Genomic DNA, 18,958 nt, shown 5'->3' on the forward strand with positions numbered 1-18,958 from the left:
AGCATTACACTGAAGCAGGCATGCTTTAAATAAATACAAATGGACCCCAGAATTGGCACAGTGACAACTTATTCTGCTAATTTGTGCCTGACAACAAAAAAGAGAATCATTATTATTATCATCATTAATCTTTATTATTTTTCTCATTAGTGCTGTAATATTTCAGTCACCTTCAACCCATCTGCTTTTAATCAAAATGGTAATGTTTAGATTCCCACCCACACATTAATTCGGGTGCCCACATCACTAGTAGAGAGGAAAGGATGCCACCTTAGGAGGAACCTGTGATGATCTGTGTTTTCCCAGCTTCATGTGCTCTATGGTGTCAGGCACACTCAGCAGGGACAGCTTGTTATGCAGTGGAGCAGGATGATGGTAATCAAAAACTGAGCTGAACTCCACGAACAGGACCCTGGCGTGGATTCACTGGGTAGGGGTGCTGAACAATGAAGTGTAGGGTCACATTGTATTTTAATGGGTTGGTAGTCATCTTGTCCTGTGGTCTCTGTTTTTTTTTTTGTTTTTTTTTTTTTTTTTGGGGGTAATTGTGCAGGTCTTGAAACAGGCTGACACATGGATTGTCTCTAGTAAGGTATAAAGATGTCTTTAGGGTGGATGGAGACATGGAGTCGGGCCCAGCTGCTTTGTGGGGGTTTGTCTCTTGAAGAGTCTGTTAACATCTCTCTCCAGGAAAAGATGTCTCTTTCTCTCCAGGAAAGAGACAACCATGTGTTAGGGGAGGAGAGGGCTGCTGTGTGGTAGGCAGCTGTGGAGAGGCCCACGACCTGTTTTAGTGGGAAAAGTAGAGCTGGTGGGCTAGCGCTGATGGATGGTTTAGAGGCGAACGTGTCAGGTACGTCCCATCATTCAGGTCTTCGGCTTGGTGCGAGCTGTTAGTGGAATGTGAGGCTTTAAGCTTGCAGTTTGTGATCTGTCTCAATTCTTTTCAGACAGAAGCAGAGTTTTGCCGATAATAGCCGTTTAACTTCTTGCACAGCTGCACCATCTCAGCCTTCATCCTGAACACTTGTCTTGCAGACATAGAGTGTTGCTCTCCTGTTTTAAAGCTGTGCTAAGCTTAGCCAGGTCCTCTATCCAACCAGATATTGCCAATGCTTCCCATAAGTGACCACTGTCAGTCAGCTGTTTGTTTAGTTAATAATTGCAAAAGGTTTATTCGTAATAGGCAACAAATTTTAATAAACCTGAACCCTTGATCACTACAGTGAGGAGATCTAGTGGTGTGTGTGTTACGCTTTGGGAAATAGTCTTTTCCAGGATGGTAATACTTATCCTTATCCAGGGAGTTTTGGGCCAACATGTTAATGAACATTCCCACTGAACTGACACACAAAAAGTCATTGTGGCTATTTCCTGTTTTGTCGATACCGAGGACTGTTAATGTCCTAATGCTGTGAGTTATGTACGTCCAAATTGCTCATAGTTTTAAGTTATGAATGACGTGATTGTTATCCAATAACCATATATTGAAATTTGTTTGTTTCTCTAATACACTCCCAGAGACTTAAGGAATCAATTCTACGGGACTTCATATTGTTTTGTTTTTCTCTTTAGTTTAATATTCAGCCTAAGCGGAGGCTATATTAATTGTGTGCTGGTTGTATTCAGAAGCTTGACTCTGTCAGTGCACCAATGTGACTCACAGATACTTGCACATGGATAAGATTAAAGGTATTTTCTAGGTAATTGACCAAAGTAGCTCTCCTTCTAAACAGACTCAAGGTTGCCATATTTATTCAACAATGTTTGTCTTGGTCTTTGCACTGTTGTCTTTAGGAGTGTGACGCTGTAGGTGTCTGTTTATAAATGAAAAGATTTTACGTGTGCATGTATTTGTGTAGGCTAGTGCTGAAGTGTGTGGATCCCTCGGGAAATGTTTTTGCGGATGAAGTTGGCTCATGATTAGTCAGCTTTTGTTCATATCTGTGTGTGTTAGTCTGTGTGAGTTCTTTTTCAAGTAGATACGTCCCAAAATATAATGATAGGATTTTCAGCTGGACTCCGACACAGCTGAGCAACAGCATTTATACAGAACAAAAGGCTATTTTCTGTCAGACTCTAGTCTAGTGTGTTTTTATTTGTGTTCTTTGAAGCTACACACTCACACACAAACACACACAACATCAGTGTCATTTAGATCATCTTGCGGACTGAATGGTTTTAATGCCGTTAGTGCAGCAGTTAATTTGTAGCTCAAATAAAGAAAAAGTAAAATTTGATTATTGCTGTGTTTGTGTAACTCGTCAAGACAGAGTTTTGTTTGCGACAAATGCGATCAAAACCCACTATCTCCTTCTCAAGCTTTTTTTGTTTGAAATGACAAAGTCCTGCACACTCTTGAAACTTGATTAAAAGTAATAACAGATGTTCTGTTCCTTTCACTTGTCAGTAATGAGTGTTGTTGAGTGAATATCTGCTGCCAAGGTTATCTGCCATTGAGCACAATAAAGCTTTAGAGGCGTAATCAGCGAGTTTCAGTTCACTGTCAGAAATTTTAAGTTACTCATTCCACGGAGGTGTCCTTGGCTTTGAATGTGTCTTTTTCATCTTTTGCGAAAAGAAAAGAACGAAGAATAAAGCAGATGATGTATTTCAGCTGCTGGGTTCAGTTTTTACGCATTAACCACATACATGTTTTACTAAAGTATGAATATATATGGTAAAAATTATTTTACGGGTGGATTAGAAACTGTTAAAAATCTCACCGAATGAAAAGGTACCAGAGTGTGCAAAAGTCCTGAATTTATTGAAACATGCAAACATATATGGAAATACAGTATATAAGGTAACAACAGAGTTTGAACAGTTGTATGACTACCCTAATTCTTCAACACAGCCTGAACTCTCTTAGGCAGCTTTCTTGTAATTTTTTTAAATAGTCTTAAGAATAGTTCTCCAGACCTCCTGAAGAACATTCAAAGCTCTTCTTTGGATGTTGGCTGTTTTGAGTTTTGTTCTCTGTAAAGACGATCCCACGCTGCTTCAGTAATCTTGTGGTTCAGGCTCTTAGGAGGCCGATCTATGAATGATAATGTTCCACTGTGTGTGTGGTTTTCGTTTTGCTTTTTGTTTTTTAAATCCTGTATGTTTTTCCTTCACTGGAACTGTTTGGAATCACTGTCATGCTGAAAAATGAAGCCACGGCTAATCAGATGCTTACCAGCTGGTATTGCATGGTAGATCAAAATCTGACCTTACTTTTGTTTGTTTATAATTCCATCACTTTTGATAAGATCTCCAACACCACTGTCTGAGATTCAGCCCCAAACCATGACAGGCCCTCCACCATGTGTTACAAACGGCCATAGACACTCACTCTCTCCTTAATTCCTCTGTAGAAAATGATGATGATTTGAACCAACATTTCAAAAATCTGTTGCTATTGATTTTCAGTTTATGCTTGAATGATTCTTAGGTCAGTGTTAAGTGGTTCAGTAAATTAAAAAAAAGGACATTACTCTAGGAAAGGTCAGGTACAAAAACTAGACTGAATGTGAGTGAAAAAGAAGCAAATCCAAAGAAAAACTTTGACAGACCTTCAAGCAGCCTATTGAACTATTGCTCAGAACCGCTTTGAAAAATGTACTAATGGAAGGAAGATATAAAGAAATAAGGTGTAGCTCAAGAGTTTTGTACTATACTGAATATGACCCAGTATGCAACCCTGCAACTCAATTCTTTGATTGTTTTGTCATGGACTCCCTTTCCAAGGGTTGGGGTCTTAAGACATCTTGCTGTTGCGCAAGTCACTTCAGGACAGGCTGCCCCATGGCATCAGTGTGTTCTCGCTTCATCCTGACAACTGTGTCGCTCTCTTCATTCGTCATCCTCTCATCCCTCAGTATTACACAGAGCAGTATCCCCATGTGGCCCATTGGAGCCTCATCTGCTTCACACTTCTGTAATCATTGCCACTGGATATCATTACAGTCGACTGGATGGCATAACACTCCGATGATCAGAAATGAAGGGCAGTAGCTTTACGCAGCGCTCAGATCCAACAAAGGTTGCTGCAGTTTTTTTTTTTCTTTTTAATCCCCACCCATCTTGGCTCCTCTAGTTTTTTGTTTCGTTTTGTTTTTCTCACACAGATTTAATAAGGAGACTTAACTTAATTAATGTGGATGATTAAACGGGCAAGGAAACAATCTTAAAAGGCAAGTATAAAATATTAAAAAGGTATCATCTGTGCTTTGTCCTGATTTATAATCTCCAGTTTTATCCTGTCTAACTCTTCTAATCTGTGACTGATCAGCATCGTCTAATGCAGTTAAAATGTTGCTGTTACCCAGTACAACTTTGATTAAATGCAGCAAACCAGTTTCAAACCTGTAACCTGTACTTTTAGGTGGTTTGGTTAGTCAAGCTCCTGTATTACTCTGTTTACAGTCACTCTAAGAGAGTGATAGACACCATACCTCACAATTTACTCCATAAATTGCCTGGCTCCTGACAAAGCAGTCTAATTTTGTAACTGTGGAAATTGTTGTGTTAGACGATGCACACTGACTTTATCACCAGAGTGCAGAACTCAGAATAAGTGACTTTACTGCTAGTATCCCTGCGTGACATATTAGGTCATGGGTGTTAGGTGCAGCAGAAATCCTGTTAGCCTCCAATCCAAACATGGATTAGCATATAGTTTATATGAGAGTGGAGTAGGATGTCTCTGCACAGTGTTTGTGAGCAAAAGCAAAGTAATGAGAAAGACACAGGAGAAAGAAAGAGTGAGTAAAAGTGAGGTGAATTCATGAATTTTTTTTTTTCTAGTTCAAAAATAAGCACGCTGGAGTTTGTGGGTCTGGGAAGAAGAGAAAAGTGTAGGGTCAATAATGAGTCGGTTTGAGCTGTGTTGCCAAAGAGTTTCTTGCTTTGAAGTCTTGGAGTAATGAGAGCATTTTCAAACACACTTTCAAACTGTGTTCAAGTTATGGGTGTGGGTAAACGTGTATGTTTGTGCGAGCGTGTGTCTTTGAAAATGTGTGTTTTTGTCAAAACGCGGTAAGAAGAGTTAATCACTTCCTACAGCAGTGCCATGGGAGCAGGCTCGGCTACGAGAGAGAGAGAAAGAAAAGAGAATTGCAACGGAGTAGGGGGGTGCAGGGCTGCCCTGCAGTGTTTGAGCACAGTAAAGCGAAATGCTGCAAGCCTATGAATAAACAGTAACTCTATATGAATACAGCATCTGAGATGATTTGAAAGATCTGCTGTGCAGCAGTCATTAATAAACCAAAGCCAAAATCTGTTTGTACCAACACTAGCACTGACTTGAGGATAAATCATGTATAATACTCTCCAGAGTGCAGTAAAACTCTACTTTTACCAGAGTTTATTTGGACTATTTGACAGGATGTGTCCTCATTCGGTGTGTGTGTTTGTGTTGCTGTGCATGTAGCGTTTCATCTACAGTTCTTGGAGTGTAGCCACAGGTCATCTTTTAAGTAAACAGCAAATGTGCAGCACTGTTCAACTGGGGATTTCCAGAGAAAACAAGGAACTTAAACATGGCCACTTTGTAAATAAACCCATTCTTAATAGGACCGGAGAGATCAAATTCTGACTCATTTACACAAACATATACACCCTTCTGTTTCTGTCACACACACAAGGTAAATTCTAAATTTCCTATTCACACTGTTACACTTTGTTATGTTCAGTGCATAACTTCTGCTGGGTTGCTGTGCCTCATTTCTTGATAAATGATCTGTCTAGGATACTTAATCAGACATGTTCTCTCTCTTCTCTCTCTCTCTCTCCCACACACACACACACAGGCATGCCCACATATCACATATAAATATCGCAAACACACACAAATCACCAAGGCAGATGCACACATGTTTGACAGATGGAGTTCAGGGTCAGAGAGATGCTGTGTTTGTTACACGTGTGACAGTTTTACAATATGCTCCGGGGATGTGTAATTCACTATGTGGATGTGATGTGACGTAAGTGAGAAGTGATGTAAATGAAGTGTGTGTGTGTGTGTTTGTGTGTGTGTGTAAGGTCAGTGATTGCACAGCCTAGTCTTGTGCATGATCAGTGAGGCCCAAATGTCCAGGATGTTACTGCAAATAAAATGAATTAATCTGATAGAGAGCTCTAAAGGTTCCACTCCACTACTTTTATTTTGAAAAAATGAAATGATCCACTCATGGAAAGAACAACTACACAACTGAGAAAGACAGAAAGAAGGAGATGGATATTTAAAAACATCATTGAATATCAAACAAGCTCAGGCCTCAGAAGCTGACTCTGTTTTGTCTGATTTTTCCCACAGACAGACACAGACAGGGAGGGAAACACAGAAAGGAGATGGAGGAATGTTAAGATAGGCTGTCTGAGGGTAAAGGCTAACAACAGTATTTTGGGAAGATAGGGCTCTTTGCAATCAATGCAACCATAGTATAAAGGTCAGCTGCTAAATCAGCAACACCACCAGCAACCGGTATGAGGGATGCAAAGGTCGAGGGGCACATTGCTCCTGAGAAGACAGATGGCTCAAGAGGGAGGTGATGATAATTGCAAATATTAAAATTTGAGCTTGAAATGAGTGAGAAAGAGGCATGGATTAAAGGACTGAAAAATTACAATGTTCAGTGGTTGATGTGACCCAGAGGCCACCCTTTTACAATTTCACAAAGTGCCGCCATACCCACGCGCACACTCTCTTCATTTGTTGGGGCAATAATCGCTTTTTACCTCTCAGTCCTACGACCTTCAACTAACCATCCAGTGATGCTCAGAGCAACAGGCAGACTGGTTGCCTGGCAACCAATCCTCTTTTTTTTTTTCTCCTCTCATTCTTACAGTAGGAGTTGAAAAGGAGTGCTTGGAGTATAGAGCTTGTGAGAGAGAAAGACAATGTGGGTGGAAAAGAGAAGAAAAACCAGGTATGATGAGGAGAATAGGTGAGAGCCAGAAAGACCAGGAATGATAAATGTGAATGTAGGTGTGAGGGCATTGCTTGCAGTGTAAGTTTCACAGCACACGCTGACACTAAACACGCTGGACTGTGGATACAGGGCAGAGAAATAAATACCGTCCAGACCTTCAGACACTGTGTGATTTGGTCCTTGATTAAATTTTAATCTGGGTTTAATATTTATTGGTTATACACAGCACAAACTAATCCTGTACCAATCGATAATAAAAAATCACAGAATTTATTTATTTATTTACATATGAAATTCTTGGGGATCTTCTTACAAAGTATCGAATTTGTCCGTCTGATATAAGGAGAATTGCAAGTCTGACTATTTCAGACCATAAATATTCGAAAGTCAATGAAAAGCTGGAAGAGGTTCATACAGAATATAAAGTAAAGTCAGGGCAGAAAATAATGATTTAATCCTTTACTCTTAAGGGAAAGAGTGGAATAAAATTATGGCAAAATATAAAGTTATTACTTTATGTAGAAAGATACCAAATGTGAATACACCCATACTTAGAGATTTTTATATATGTTATATTCTTTATCTCTGATTTCAGTCATTGTTGTAAAGTTTGACTATTGCTCATTTTGCTTGGGGAGGCCCTTAAGCCACCGCCCCCTGCCCCAATCATTCCTGGGCCCCATTTCTGAGCTACATCTCCAGGCAGCACTCTTTGTACATCACTCTGTAAAATACATTTATCGTTCAATATTCAGTGACTCTGTTCATTTGAGCAGCATGACAGTTTGACAGCAGGCATTCCAATGTACCATAAGGAGGTAACATTGGATGTAATGAGATTTGTTGGGATGGGGGGAGGCGGGAAGGCGCAACCAGAATGTGAAACAAGGTGAGTGAGAAGACTGAAGGGATGGTGGATAAATAGATGAAGTGAATATGAGGGTGGGAGGAATGGTGGAGACTAGAAATGAGCTACCTTTGAACTGCTGTGTGTCAGAGGATCCAGCTTTCTATTAGTTCTCAGCACTCTGCCAGGAAATGAGAGTCAAGGGAGGACATGGGACTGTGTTCAATCCAGTCTAGTTCTTGCTCTCTCTGGCTGGTGTCTGTACTTCTCCATCCGTACCTCTCCTCCGTGTTACCTCTCCCCTCCTCATGCTATCTTTGCTCTGCTGTCATTACTCTCTCTGGCAATCTCCCACCTCCTCCTCCTCGCTCATTACTTTTTGCCATCTTTTGTCTCCCTCAGCTAGTCCTCTGTCTATCTCACCTTCTTCTCTTTCTGCCCCATCTCCTTCGTCTCTCATTCTCCTCCCCTCCGTGTCCTCCTCTCCAGCATCATTGCAGCTGGAGTGATTCACCTCTCCTATGTACTCTCAGTCATCACTTTTTCACCAGTTTCCCACTGCTCAGCTTAGGCCCCCAGACAGTAACGCTATGATGGAACATGCCTCCGATATCTTTTATTATCTGCTTGTGCTTTGCTTTTAGAGGTACCCAATTATCTTAATGCTAAATTGAATTTGGTTCCAGCTCTGTGATTGTTGTTGACTCTCATAATCCATTTTTATGAAAAGGGCTTTGCTCCAATGACTACTAAACTAATGCTGATACAAAGTCATTTGCTTGGCAGTAATTATGCTTGGAGTTGTTAGTTGTATTAATTTTTCTACGAAGGGAGTGGGTTATTTACTAAGCTCAGAATTGAGGCAAGCGTGTTAATTTGTTGCATGTGCATGGCTGTATGCTCACTTGTACATACAGTGTGTTTGTCAGTGTCCACCAGTGTCCAGAATAATGTTTCAATTACCTACTACACGATAATAATCTCAAGAATGACAATATTTAAATACAGTTGGCACGGTAAATGTTTTAAAAGATTTTTCTTTTAGTGAATCAATTTTAACAATTGCAGAAAGTCACAAATTATTGATTTTTCTTTTTTTGCCTGCTAAAATTTAAAAAAAACAAACTTATTTTCTCTTGAACATTTCACAGTCAGTGTGACCCTTTTTCTTTCTGCTAGAAATTGGATCGTGGTCACATTAGTTTGTGTTTCTTCCACTTGTTACCCGTCGCTCCTAAAATAGTGTCCTCAAACCATTCTGTGCTTTTAAAGTGTTACTTTATGAGTACATGGAGGGATTTATTTCCAAAGCACATCAGTAAAAATGTAATTCAGACATGCTGTGTCATATAGCCGTTGTTGAAGTGCCACTTCCTGCTGTGTGGTAATCAAACTGGCGCTGTTGTATCGCTAACTGTAATAACAGTTCATATCCTTTCATCCACTGGAAGCTGCAAATCTGTTTGGGCCTTTCAGAGTTTAAGACTAATGGATCATCATTCTTTGGTGCGTTACAAAAATACATATTCCTAAAAGATCAGTCTTTTTACATGTTGACATTGTATCATATAATAGGAGGTTTTAATGATTGATCAATAAAAAAATCAAATAATTCTAATATCTGACAGATTGGTGCGAACATCATAGGTCTCCTGTGATAAAGAGAGAGCTGAGTTTGAGAGTGAAGCTGTCGATTTATTGTACAATATAAAGCGCCTTGAGGCGACTTTTGTTGTGATTTGGCGCTATATAAATAAAATTGAATTGAATTGAATTGAATTGAATTGAATTGAATTGAATTGAATTGAATTGAATTTACCGCTCAATCTATGTTCCCACCTAAGGCCACAAGCTCTGGGTAATGACCAAAAGAGGGGTTTGTGGATGTAAGCAACCAAAAACGGCTTACTTTGGGTGACGATATGAGCTCAGACATCAGAGAGAGACTCAGAAGAGAGCTGGTGCTACTGAGGGGAGCGGGTTGAGGTAACATCTGGCTAGGATGCCTCCTTGGCAGTCTAAGCTGCTGCCCCTGAAACCTGTACCCAGACAAGCGGCAGAAAGTAGATTGATTGATGGATGAGTTTAAAAAACTGTCACGAATAAAACTTTTCTTAAAAATGTTTCGTTTTTAAAATATGTAATTACTATAATGATAGATGACAGTAAGATTATGTATTTGTGCAATTACTTATCACAGGTGGTAACAAGCTTCTTCCTTGTTTGTTTTACAGGATGGCTACTCCCAGTATCACTTTGTGGGCTCTGCCTCAACAATAGAAAGAGACCGGCAGAGGCCCTATTCTTCCTCACGAACTCCCTCGGTCTCTCCTGTAAGGACATCTCCAAATAACCGCTCTGGTGAGAAACTCATGGCACTTCCTATACAGATGCTATGCATATGTGTTTTCATTCATTCTTGTGTATCTCTTAACAGCCAATAGGTTTAAGACCTCATATCTAAAAAAAATTTCACTTAGTTGTGTGGTTAGTGAAATCTCTCATGGCCAAACAGGCTATGGGTCCTGTGATGGTGCACATCATCAAACTGAAAAAATCTTTGTTTTCTGAAACAAAAAATACTGAAATACAGTTTGTTTTGTTTCTTTCTGTCTTTCTTTTATCACAGGCAGTCAGCTAAATTGATAAATAATTGGGGAAACAATATTCAAGCCAAGGTTATAGCAAATAATATTTTATTAATAATTTTATTTTCTTTATTTTTATGCTAAGCTTGCAAGCTGCACTTGAATTTTTAAAAAAGTCAGCATCTTTTCCAGTTGGTCTAAATTGTCTTTAAAGACTTGGTATGATTATCAAAATAAGGCAGGATTTTGTTTGTAAAAATAAGCATATATTAAAATTTAAGGCTTTATTCTTTTGACAAGTGGTTACAGAAAATCAGTTGAATAAAGGGTTACATCTGTGTACACGGGACATATGTAAAACCATAAGGTACAGTACACATAGAATCTAATTTAGACATTAGTCATCTACATTAACATTTGCCAGTCGATCAGTCATTATACCACCGCTAAATAGCTCATAGCATTACAGGCTTATGCTACAAAATATGATTATCATTAGCCCTTAGCTTGAGCCCACTGGCCTTCATGCTTTGCAAAGGGCACATTAGCATTAGCTGTTAGCATCGGTGGTTCAAGAGCCTTTAGCTGTTCTTTCTCCACACTGGGCTTAGCAAGCTGATGAGGCAGAAAAGTACTTTTCCTTCCTCCTGGCTTAGAGAGGTCTTCAAGGACCCTGCTAAGAAAGGAAGACAGTGGGAGTGAGAGAGAAAAATAAAATGTGTTTTTGTGCGTGAGGAGGAAAAGAAGGAGGGATGAGATAAACACGGAGGGAGATAGAGAGAGAAAAAGCAAGAAGGCAAGAAGAATTAGGGATTGAGGGATGGTTAATGCAGGGAGGAGGAAGTGAAGAAGGCTGGGGATTTGACTTTAGCCAACGACATTGAAAATAAGGAGTTTTGAGATTATAGTGCATAGAGAAATTTGTGGATGTCTGTTGTACAGTAGATCAGCAGGGGTAAATTGAGCTATGACTCCCATCTTTCTCTTCTGCTCCTCCTCTGTCTACACACAATGCCTCCCCCTTTGCCTTTGAGCTTGTCCGCCCCTTCTCATTCACCCGTTTCACTCTCCTCCTCCTCCTCCTCTTTGCAGTAATCCTGCTTTCTTCTCACCTCTCCCTCTGATCTCTCACTCTTTACAGGCCACCTCAGTGTGCTCTCAAACACACAGACACACACTAACACACACCCACATGCTTCTATATCTCTCCTCTGCATACACTCCAGACTGCAGTCCCACTCCTTAGAGATGGATCAAAGCAGAAGGAGTAATGATGGTATGCAAGTACGCTGGGAGAAGAGGAGTGAAAGAGTTGATGTGAGAAGAGAGTAGTAAGACTGTGAAAGAGAAGGGGAGGTTAGAGGCTGCAAGAGAAGGAGAGAGAGACCTTTGCATGTGTCATGGCCCCCACAGGGTCCTGCTGTGTTCTGCACTGATAGAATTTGTCTCCCGGGCTGTCATATCGAGCATTTACAAGCCAGGTCCCCTAGGTAACCAGTAGCGATGGCACTGTCTCTGGAGATTTCTGTAAAAGGTTTGAGCTGCTACCTTAATGGAATCTGCTACAGAGGTATTGGATGATAAAATTAAAAATGAAATGTGTTAAAACATTATAAAAGCGTGGCTCACCACAGCCAAAGTGATTATGTTTATGTGCCTTTCTGCCGTTTCTGTGCGTGCGCGTGTATGTGTGTAATACAATGTCTTGTCAAAATGCAGAAAAGGCTGGGAAACCGATAAGAGGGTACAATGCGCCTTTGCTTTTTATGTCAAACATTGAACAGCCGAGATGAAAAAGGGGCATCCTTTAGTATTCAAATAGATGAATTTAAATTCAATGGCTCTCCAAAAATCACTTTAAAAGCCTTTATTTCATTTGGCTAGTCATGTTCATAAGTGTTTTCATCCCTAGTTGGCTCTTCTCTAACCTTTAATCATGGTATAGAACAACCAAAGAGAACAAAGACAATTATACACTAATTTTTGGAGTAGGCTGCATCTTCTTTTCTTTTTATCCAGAAGCATGAAAAGTGTTTCTACTTGATGGTTCATGGGACTGAGAATGGTGTGTAACAGAAATTAAATAAATGTCAAAACTAGTCTGAGCATGTCAAAAAAGCTTATTTTTAGAATGTACTCACATTTCCTGGAGTATACTGTATGTGTGTACAACCCAGAATCCCAGCAAAGCGTTAAACGGACAGAGTGAAACGGCGTGTCTATTACACGCTTTGCCGTGATACTGGGTTGGTATGTAAACACTGAGTTAGTTATAAGAATCTTTATATAGGCAATCTGAAACAGGTGGGCAGGATTATGGCAGTCCAGTGTTATGATAGGAGGTGGTGAGTAAGCACTTAAAGTATGCTATAAGGGGATTACCTTGCGATGGGCTAAAAGTTTGCATGTGTGTGTTTAAAAAAGAAAATTGGGACATTATCAGTATTTCTACAATATGAGAGCCATGTTTGTCATCGCCTGCACGCATGCATATCTGTCCAAATGCACACAGTCACACACAGAATGAGGTGTGGAGATCCTAAATAGGTTTGAAACTTGACAGTATCTGCAAAGAAAGCATAGCTCTACTGTGAAGTTAGCAGTGCAGCAGAGTTGGAAAACACACAAATAGGACTGCATATTGGCATGAGGCCACTCATAAATGTCTTTGTTGTCACGATAACCAATAGCAGCTAAACCTCTCCATTTAGTTTCAGTATTTTAACACTGCTGCAATTGAGTTCATTAATACTACTTAGTACACAAGCACAAAAAGGCAATAACAATTTAACTGTTGTTATGTTTTGCATGAAAAACTGTTAGAACAGTGTCCCTTTAATCGGGTTAAGTAACACGATTAAAATGTTTAAAAGCACACAGGGAACGTGAGTGCTGTCAGTAAAGATGTGCTTAATCTTATTAAAACTGCTTTTTTTGTTTAACTTTGATCAGTCAGATTAAACACTGCTGTCTTTTAAATATAATGCTTTTAGCATGGCATGGACTGGTGCATGCATTCGACAGTACTAGCACCTCCATGAATTTTGTTGTTATGTGCAAGATTTTGCAGCCAGTCATGGAGATTGTTCAAGTTAAGGCACCAAAAAAATAAAAAAATACAAGACCTGTTTGTGCGACGGTGTAATGATCAGTGGTCACTTTTGTAGTGCACTGCAAGCAAAGTTGATCTGACTTGTTGGCTTGTTAGATAGCTGGATATTTAACATGAACTTTAAACACATACAGAAGAGAAGAAAAGACATAAAACTATTAAGTAAACTGTCCAAAGCGTCCATGTGTATGTTTGTGTGCGTCTGCATGTGAGAATTCCCAGAAGTCGTCTAACATGCTGGAGGTGACCCTTTCTGCTGACAAGTTAAATGATGAATAATGACTGTGCACCTTGAAAAAGACCAAGACACACAGGCACACCAGTGTAAGCGCGCAGAGTGTGAAGGCTCATGCTGTTCTGGGTTTATTGCTCATTATTTTGTGTGTGCGTGTGTGTGCGTGTGTGCGTGTGTGTGTGTGTGTGTGTGTGTGTGTGTGTGTGTGTGAGCGCCCCAGCCTCCCCCAGAGAGATGATGAGTCTGAAGGAACGCAAGATGGACTACGATTCCACGGCAACCAACGCCGGTTTCCATAGCAACAAAGGAGAGCACACATCCCGGAAAGACGGCATGGCAGGTGTGTGTATGTGTGTGATGGAGATGAATTAAATGATTCTATTTTATCCCCCTCTTTATCTTTCTCTCTCCTCTATATTCATTCCCTATTTCCTCTTTCACTTATCTGTCTTTTTTCAGCTTCACACCATTTCTCTTCTCACACACTTTGATTCTTCTCAATCTTCTCCTGTCTTCCTTTCCAGTTTCTTTCTTCCCATGCCTTCTCCTTATCTCTTCACTCTATTAGCTTCCACGCTCCCTTTATGTCTATTTATTTATTTTCTATTTTTTAATGTTCTCTATTTTTTTACATCTCTTTCTCTTATGATAATTTCTTTATGTGACAAGTAGCACACTAAGTAGCTTTTAAACTCTCATAAGTTATTGTCTGATATCTGATAGGTATTATTAGTAGCTATTTTTGTCGTTAATTGAAAAGGTGGTATAATTTTTATTTTTATTTTATCCATCAAGTTCAAATTTCCTGTGGGACATCAACACTGTTCCGAAACTCTTACCTGACTGCCAGCGATGATATCAAGCAAAACCAGGTGAGTTAATGCTGCTCTGTGAATCCACTTTTCTGTATGTACATGTAGCAACACACCACCACAGCGTTTTAGCAGTGCTTGCATTTCAAGGGTTTTTTAACAGAGATAGCAGCAGGATAGAAAACGCACAAATATATGCACACAAAAGGTGTCCCAGTGTGATAAGAGATGTGCTGGCAGAGTGTGCGATGGAGGCACACCCTCAGCTCAAGCAGTATCAAACGACTGCAACCTGAAACCACACCCGACTGGCAATTAAAGTCATTACCTCAGTTGATTGCACTAATTATTTGCTCTTGGTAAATGACTCTGCTGGTACCGAGGGAAGGGAAATAAAAAGCATCAGAGCCATTGACTTTGAAATTTTGGCCCGATTTCTTCATCACTTATAAGTTTCTAATTAAAGTATAAGTTCATTTGTACGGGTACGAACTTTTAACATTGGCAGTTAAACATGTAAAGACGTTTTCTTCACGCGGCTGCACACACGCGCGCTCACACACACAGACACACGCACACAACTGGCCTGTGCGAGTTATAGTGTTATAGTGTTAGAGATGCACTGCTGCCTTCGACGCCTGCATGTAATAGAGAATTCACAGCATGAGCCCCTTCCCCACTGATTCCTTTCTGAGCTCTTTACCCATACAGCCTGCCTTTCAAAACCTTTTGTCCCTTGTGTTCACTCTTACCTGTCACCCTCCTTTCCATCGCTCCCTCTTTATCTCTCTCCCCTTTTCTTCCACTCCCACTTTTCCTCCCACTACCCACATGTCTTTGACTCTCCATTCTTTTCCTTGCTGCACCTCACCCCCCACCTACCACTCTTTCACTTCAACCACTCCCCGCCAGGGTCCAGCCCAGCCCTGCGTTGTGCCCCCTCAGCCCCAGCCGGACAGTCCGTCAGCAGCCGTGCTAAAAGACTACGACCCCTACCCTCCCCCTCCCTCCTTCCCCCAGCCTCAGCCACCGCAGCCTCCACCTCACAGCCAGAGCCGGAGCTTTGACGAGGCCTACTACGAGGACCAAGGACCACCACCACCTCCGCCACCCCAGCCACAGCCACCGGTCCAGGCTCAGGCCCAGCCTCAGGCCCCACCCCAGCAACCTCCAAACTCCACCGGACCACCCAGGGACCCGCGGGAAGATCTGCGCATGCATCTGGGCCTCAAATCAACCGGCAACTACGTAGACTTCTACTCGGCCTCTCGGCCATACAGCGAACTAAACTACGAGACCAGCCACTATCCGGCCTCACCTGACTCCTGGGTCTAGTTAGACTACAGTGTTGGGGGGCAAGAAAGAGTCTGTGTGTGCTTGTGTGAAAGGGATTATTTTTGCAAGACATCAGCAGTGATTATAAGCGGTATTTTGAAAGCGATCTTGTAGCCAGTGGCAGGAAATTTATGTTCTCTAAAATAAGTGGGTTAGCAGAGCTGGATGGGGACAGGAAGTAAAGTCAGGTCGAGCGACAAAGAGAGACTGCATGTGCATGTGAACTTTTTTTTTTCCAGACCAGTTTATTTCTTTAAAGTCAGCTCCATTTCATCAATGAGTGGAGCTAGTGGAAGTAGATATGACAAAGTGTGTTTGACAGTTTGAGCTAAGAGTAGGAAACGGAATATAAAAAGAGAGAAAATGACCAGACGGATAGAGTATGCAGATGTCAAGAGAGAAGAAGAGGGCGCTAGGATAAAGAAATAAGCAGCAGTTGAGGGAGCGCTCTTACTCTGTAGGAGCAAGGAGCTGTCTGACCTAAGGAGGAGATGAGAGACCAAGATGGCATGAGGGTTCTTGAAGAGGTCAGGAAGAATAAAAGCACAGAAAAAGATGAAAGCACATCAGGCAACAAGCAAGAAGTGGATGTTTACCATTTCACCCAAGTGACAAACGTAGCACTGCTTTTATCCCCCTTTTTTGTTGCAATGGCCTTGTCGCCTCCAGAGGCTTCTGAATTTGTGTTCAAGGAATGTCATCTTCAAGAGACTTCTTTTTTTGTCGTCATTCTTTTACATCTTTTTTATTTGTACTTTTCTAAATTTTCACTTTCAGCAAAACAAAAAAAAAACTTTTTATTTTCTGTGTACAGTAAAAGGTGATATAGTGTGTATATTACACGTTTTTGATGGGCCACTTATGAAAACATGATTTATTTTCCATGACTGACTGCTGACTGAAACATCAAAAGCAACAAAAATAAGTGAAATGTGAACACGAGAATCAGCCCTGACAGACATCATCAGGATGGGTGTCAGCAGACACTTTTGTTTTGGCCCCCCTTTCCTTTCCCAGCCAGAGAGGAAGCACTGCGATATTTGTGTTTTTCCCTCTCCATCGAGTGAATTTTGTCATGGACACAGTAAAGAGCAGTTCAAAGCTGCCAAAGCATCAGTTTGGCAGAGCAGCATTGTTCCAGAGTCCCCGTCAACTAAAGTGCTTTTTCACTGCCTAAAGATTATATGTGTATGTTTAAAGCACACTCTCTGTCTTTGGAAAGGTTTGTCTTTTCACTTAGGGGAATCTGACATGTTTGACAATGTCAACTTTTAGTGGTTTGTCATCATCACCTCTGCATAAAAAAAACAAACTGTTTCGACGTTTTTTTTTCACATCAGTGAAAGCCGCCAGTATTGTACATGTCAGTGTACAGTAGAGACAAAGGAAGACGAGAGAGAAAGGTCTTGTGCCAAACTTTGACACACAGTGGACCAGTCCAAGAGGACTTTAAGGATATTCTGTCGACGTTTACAGACGACGTAGACTGGCCGACTCACTCTGCTGTTTGTAACTTTTATTTTCTTGTGTTTTTGATCAGGTGAAGCCGTACTTATTGCTGGGAATCATGGGTAATGTCTCTCTCCCGTAGATGTACAGACCTGCCTCTCCGTGTTGGCTGAGCACATGTGGGTGTGTATGTGGATGTGTGTGTGGGCGGGGGGTGGACATGTGTGCGCACGCGTGTGTTCGTGTACATGTGCATGTATGTGACAGAATGTGTGGCCTGTGTGTACACGTAAACTTGAGCGAGCGTATCTATGCATGCATGTGTGTAGTAGTGTGCGTATGCCTCTGTTGCGTGTATGTGTGTGAGCGTTCCTGTACAAATCAATGTCCAAACAAGGCATTCCTACCGACAGTTTGTCCAGTTTTACAACATGAAAAACCAAGGAAAAAATCACTAGAAGGAATTGTTGATATAGAATGACAAGTCTATAAATATATGAATATAAATATAAATATATATATAAATATATATATAATTTTTATGTGCTGATGTCAGTGTCACTAAATGCAACAAATGTTCGCAGAGAAAACAATTATGTGGTGTACAACAGGACTCTTGTTCACTTGACCTAAACATGGAAACTGCTGATCGGGACCCCCCCACCCCAGTCGAGACAAAAAGAGAAATCCCACCTGAAGATGCTCAGGCTCTGGTGCGAGTTGTGTGTTGTGTGTCCATGCTTCTTAGATGACCCTGCTGAGAGAGGACCGTACTTGAACACAAGGAAAAAATAAAGACTCTTTGCAATCAAACAACACGGTCTCTGATCCTCTTGATGATTTTTTTTTTCTTTTCACAGAAATGTGCATTAGATTTTTTTTTCTCACAAGGCAAAAGTGCTCATGTGGTGCATGTGTGGGTTAAGCTGACACACTTTGATGTGTTTTTGTTTAATTCGCATTCTTGTGTGATTTTCTTCAGTCTGTATTTTGTTCAAAAGGGCTTCAGGTGCCTTTGAAGATGTAATAGCAGAATGTAGGAATATTTTCCTCCCCGTGTTCCTCCTGTGGTATCTGAGGCAGCCTTTAAAATCTGCTCTCATAAAATAAATAAATATAAACAGCAAGTACTTAAATTTATTACATATTAAGTCAAGTGAGATGGGATGATTATTACAGAACAAATACCTTTTTGGAGATTTTAAACACTGTAAATATATAAATTGGCAAGGGGAAAATGTACAGTAACATTAATATGTGTTTACTGTTAAAACTGTAATTATATGTATATATTTACCACTGTGGGCACTTTAAACGTCTATTTGGATTTAACTGTCCAATATGTGCTTTTAATAGCTCTAATGCACAAATAACATCAAAGCAAAACTTCTACTATTCAGTTTAACAAAGTTATTGATCCTGTGCATTTGCAGTGGATTGTACTATAAGTGATAAACACTCAACAGGCTCTTCGTTAGGTACATCTGTTCAAATGCTCTCTAGCGCATATATCTAATCGGCCAATCACATGCCAGCAACTCAATGCATTCAGGCATGTAGACACGGTCAAGATGACCTGCTGAAGTTAAAACTGCACATCAGAATGGAGTAGAAAGGCGATTAAAGCGACATTGAATATGGCCTGAATGCTGGTGCCAGACAG

The 18,958-nt window shown here is 40.6% G+C and overlaps 1 protein-coding gene across 3 annotated transcripts in view; it reads left to right on the forward strand.

Moving 5' to 3' along the window:
- The window catches only part of ctnnd2a (catenin (cadherin-associated protein), delta 2a), a 246,588-nt gene extending 228,228 nt beyond the window's left edge, over positions 1–18,360 (forward strand). For all 3 annotated transcript variants that reach the window (XM_039617817.1, XM_039617816.1, XM_039617818.1), the window contains 4 exons: positions 9,999–10,125; positions 13,908–14,039; positions 14,495–14,571; positions 15,424–18,360. In XM_039617817.1, the coding sequence (XP_039473751.1) occupies positions 9,999–10,125; positions 13,908–14,039; positions 14,495–14,571; positions 15,424–15,846 (759 nt within the window). In that variant the 3' untranslated portion in view covers positions 15,847–18,360. The remainder of the gene's footprint in view (positions 1–9,998; positions 10,126–13,907; positions 14,040–14,494; positions 14,572–15,423) is intronic.
- The last annotated feature ends 598 nt before the right edge of the window (positions 18,361–18,958 follow it).

Source organism: Oreochromis aureus, linkage group 9 (genome assembly GCF_013358895.1).
Source record: "Oreochromis aureus strain Israel breed Guangdong linkage group 9, ZZ_aureus, whole genome shotgun sequence".
NCBI classification, from domain to species: domain Eukaryota; kingdom Metazoa; phylum Chordata; class Actinopteri; order Cichliformes; family Cichlidae; genus Oreochromis; species Oreochromis aureus.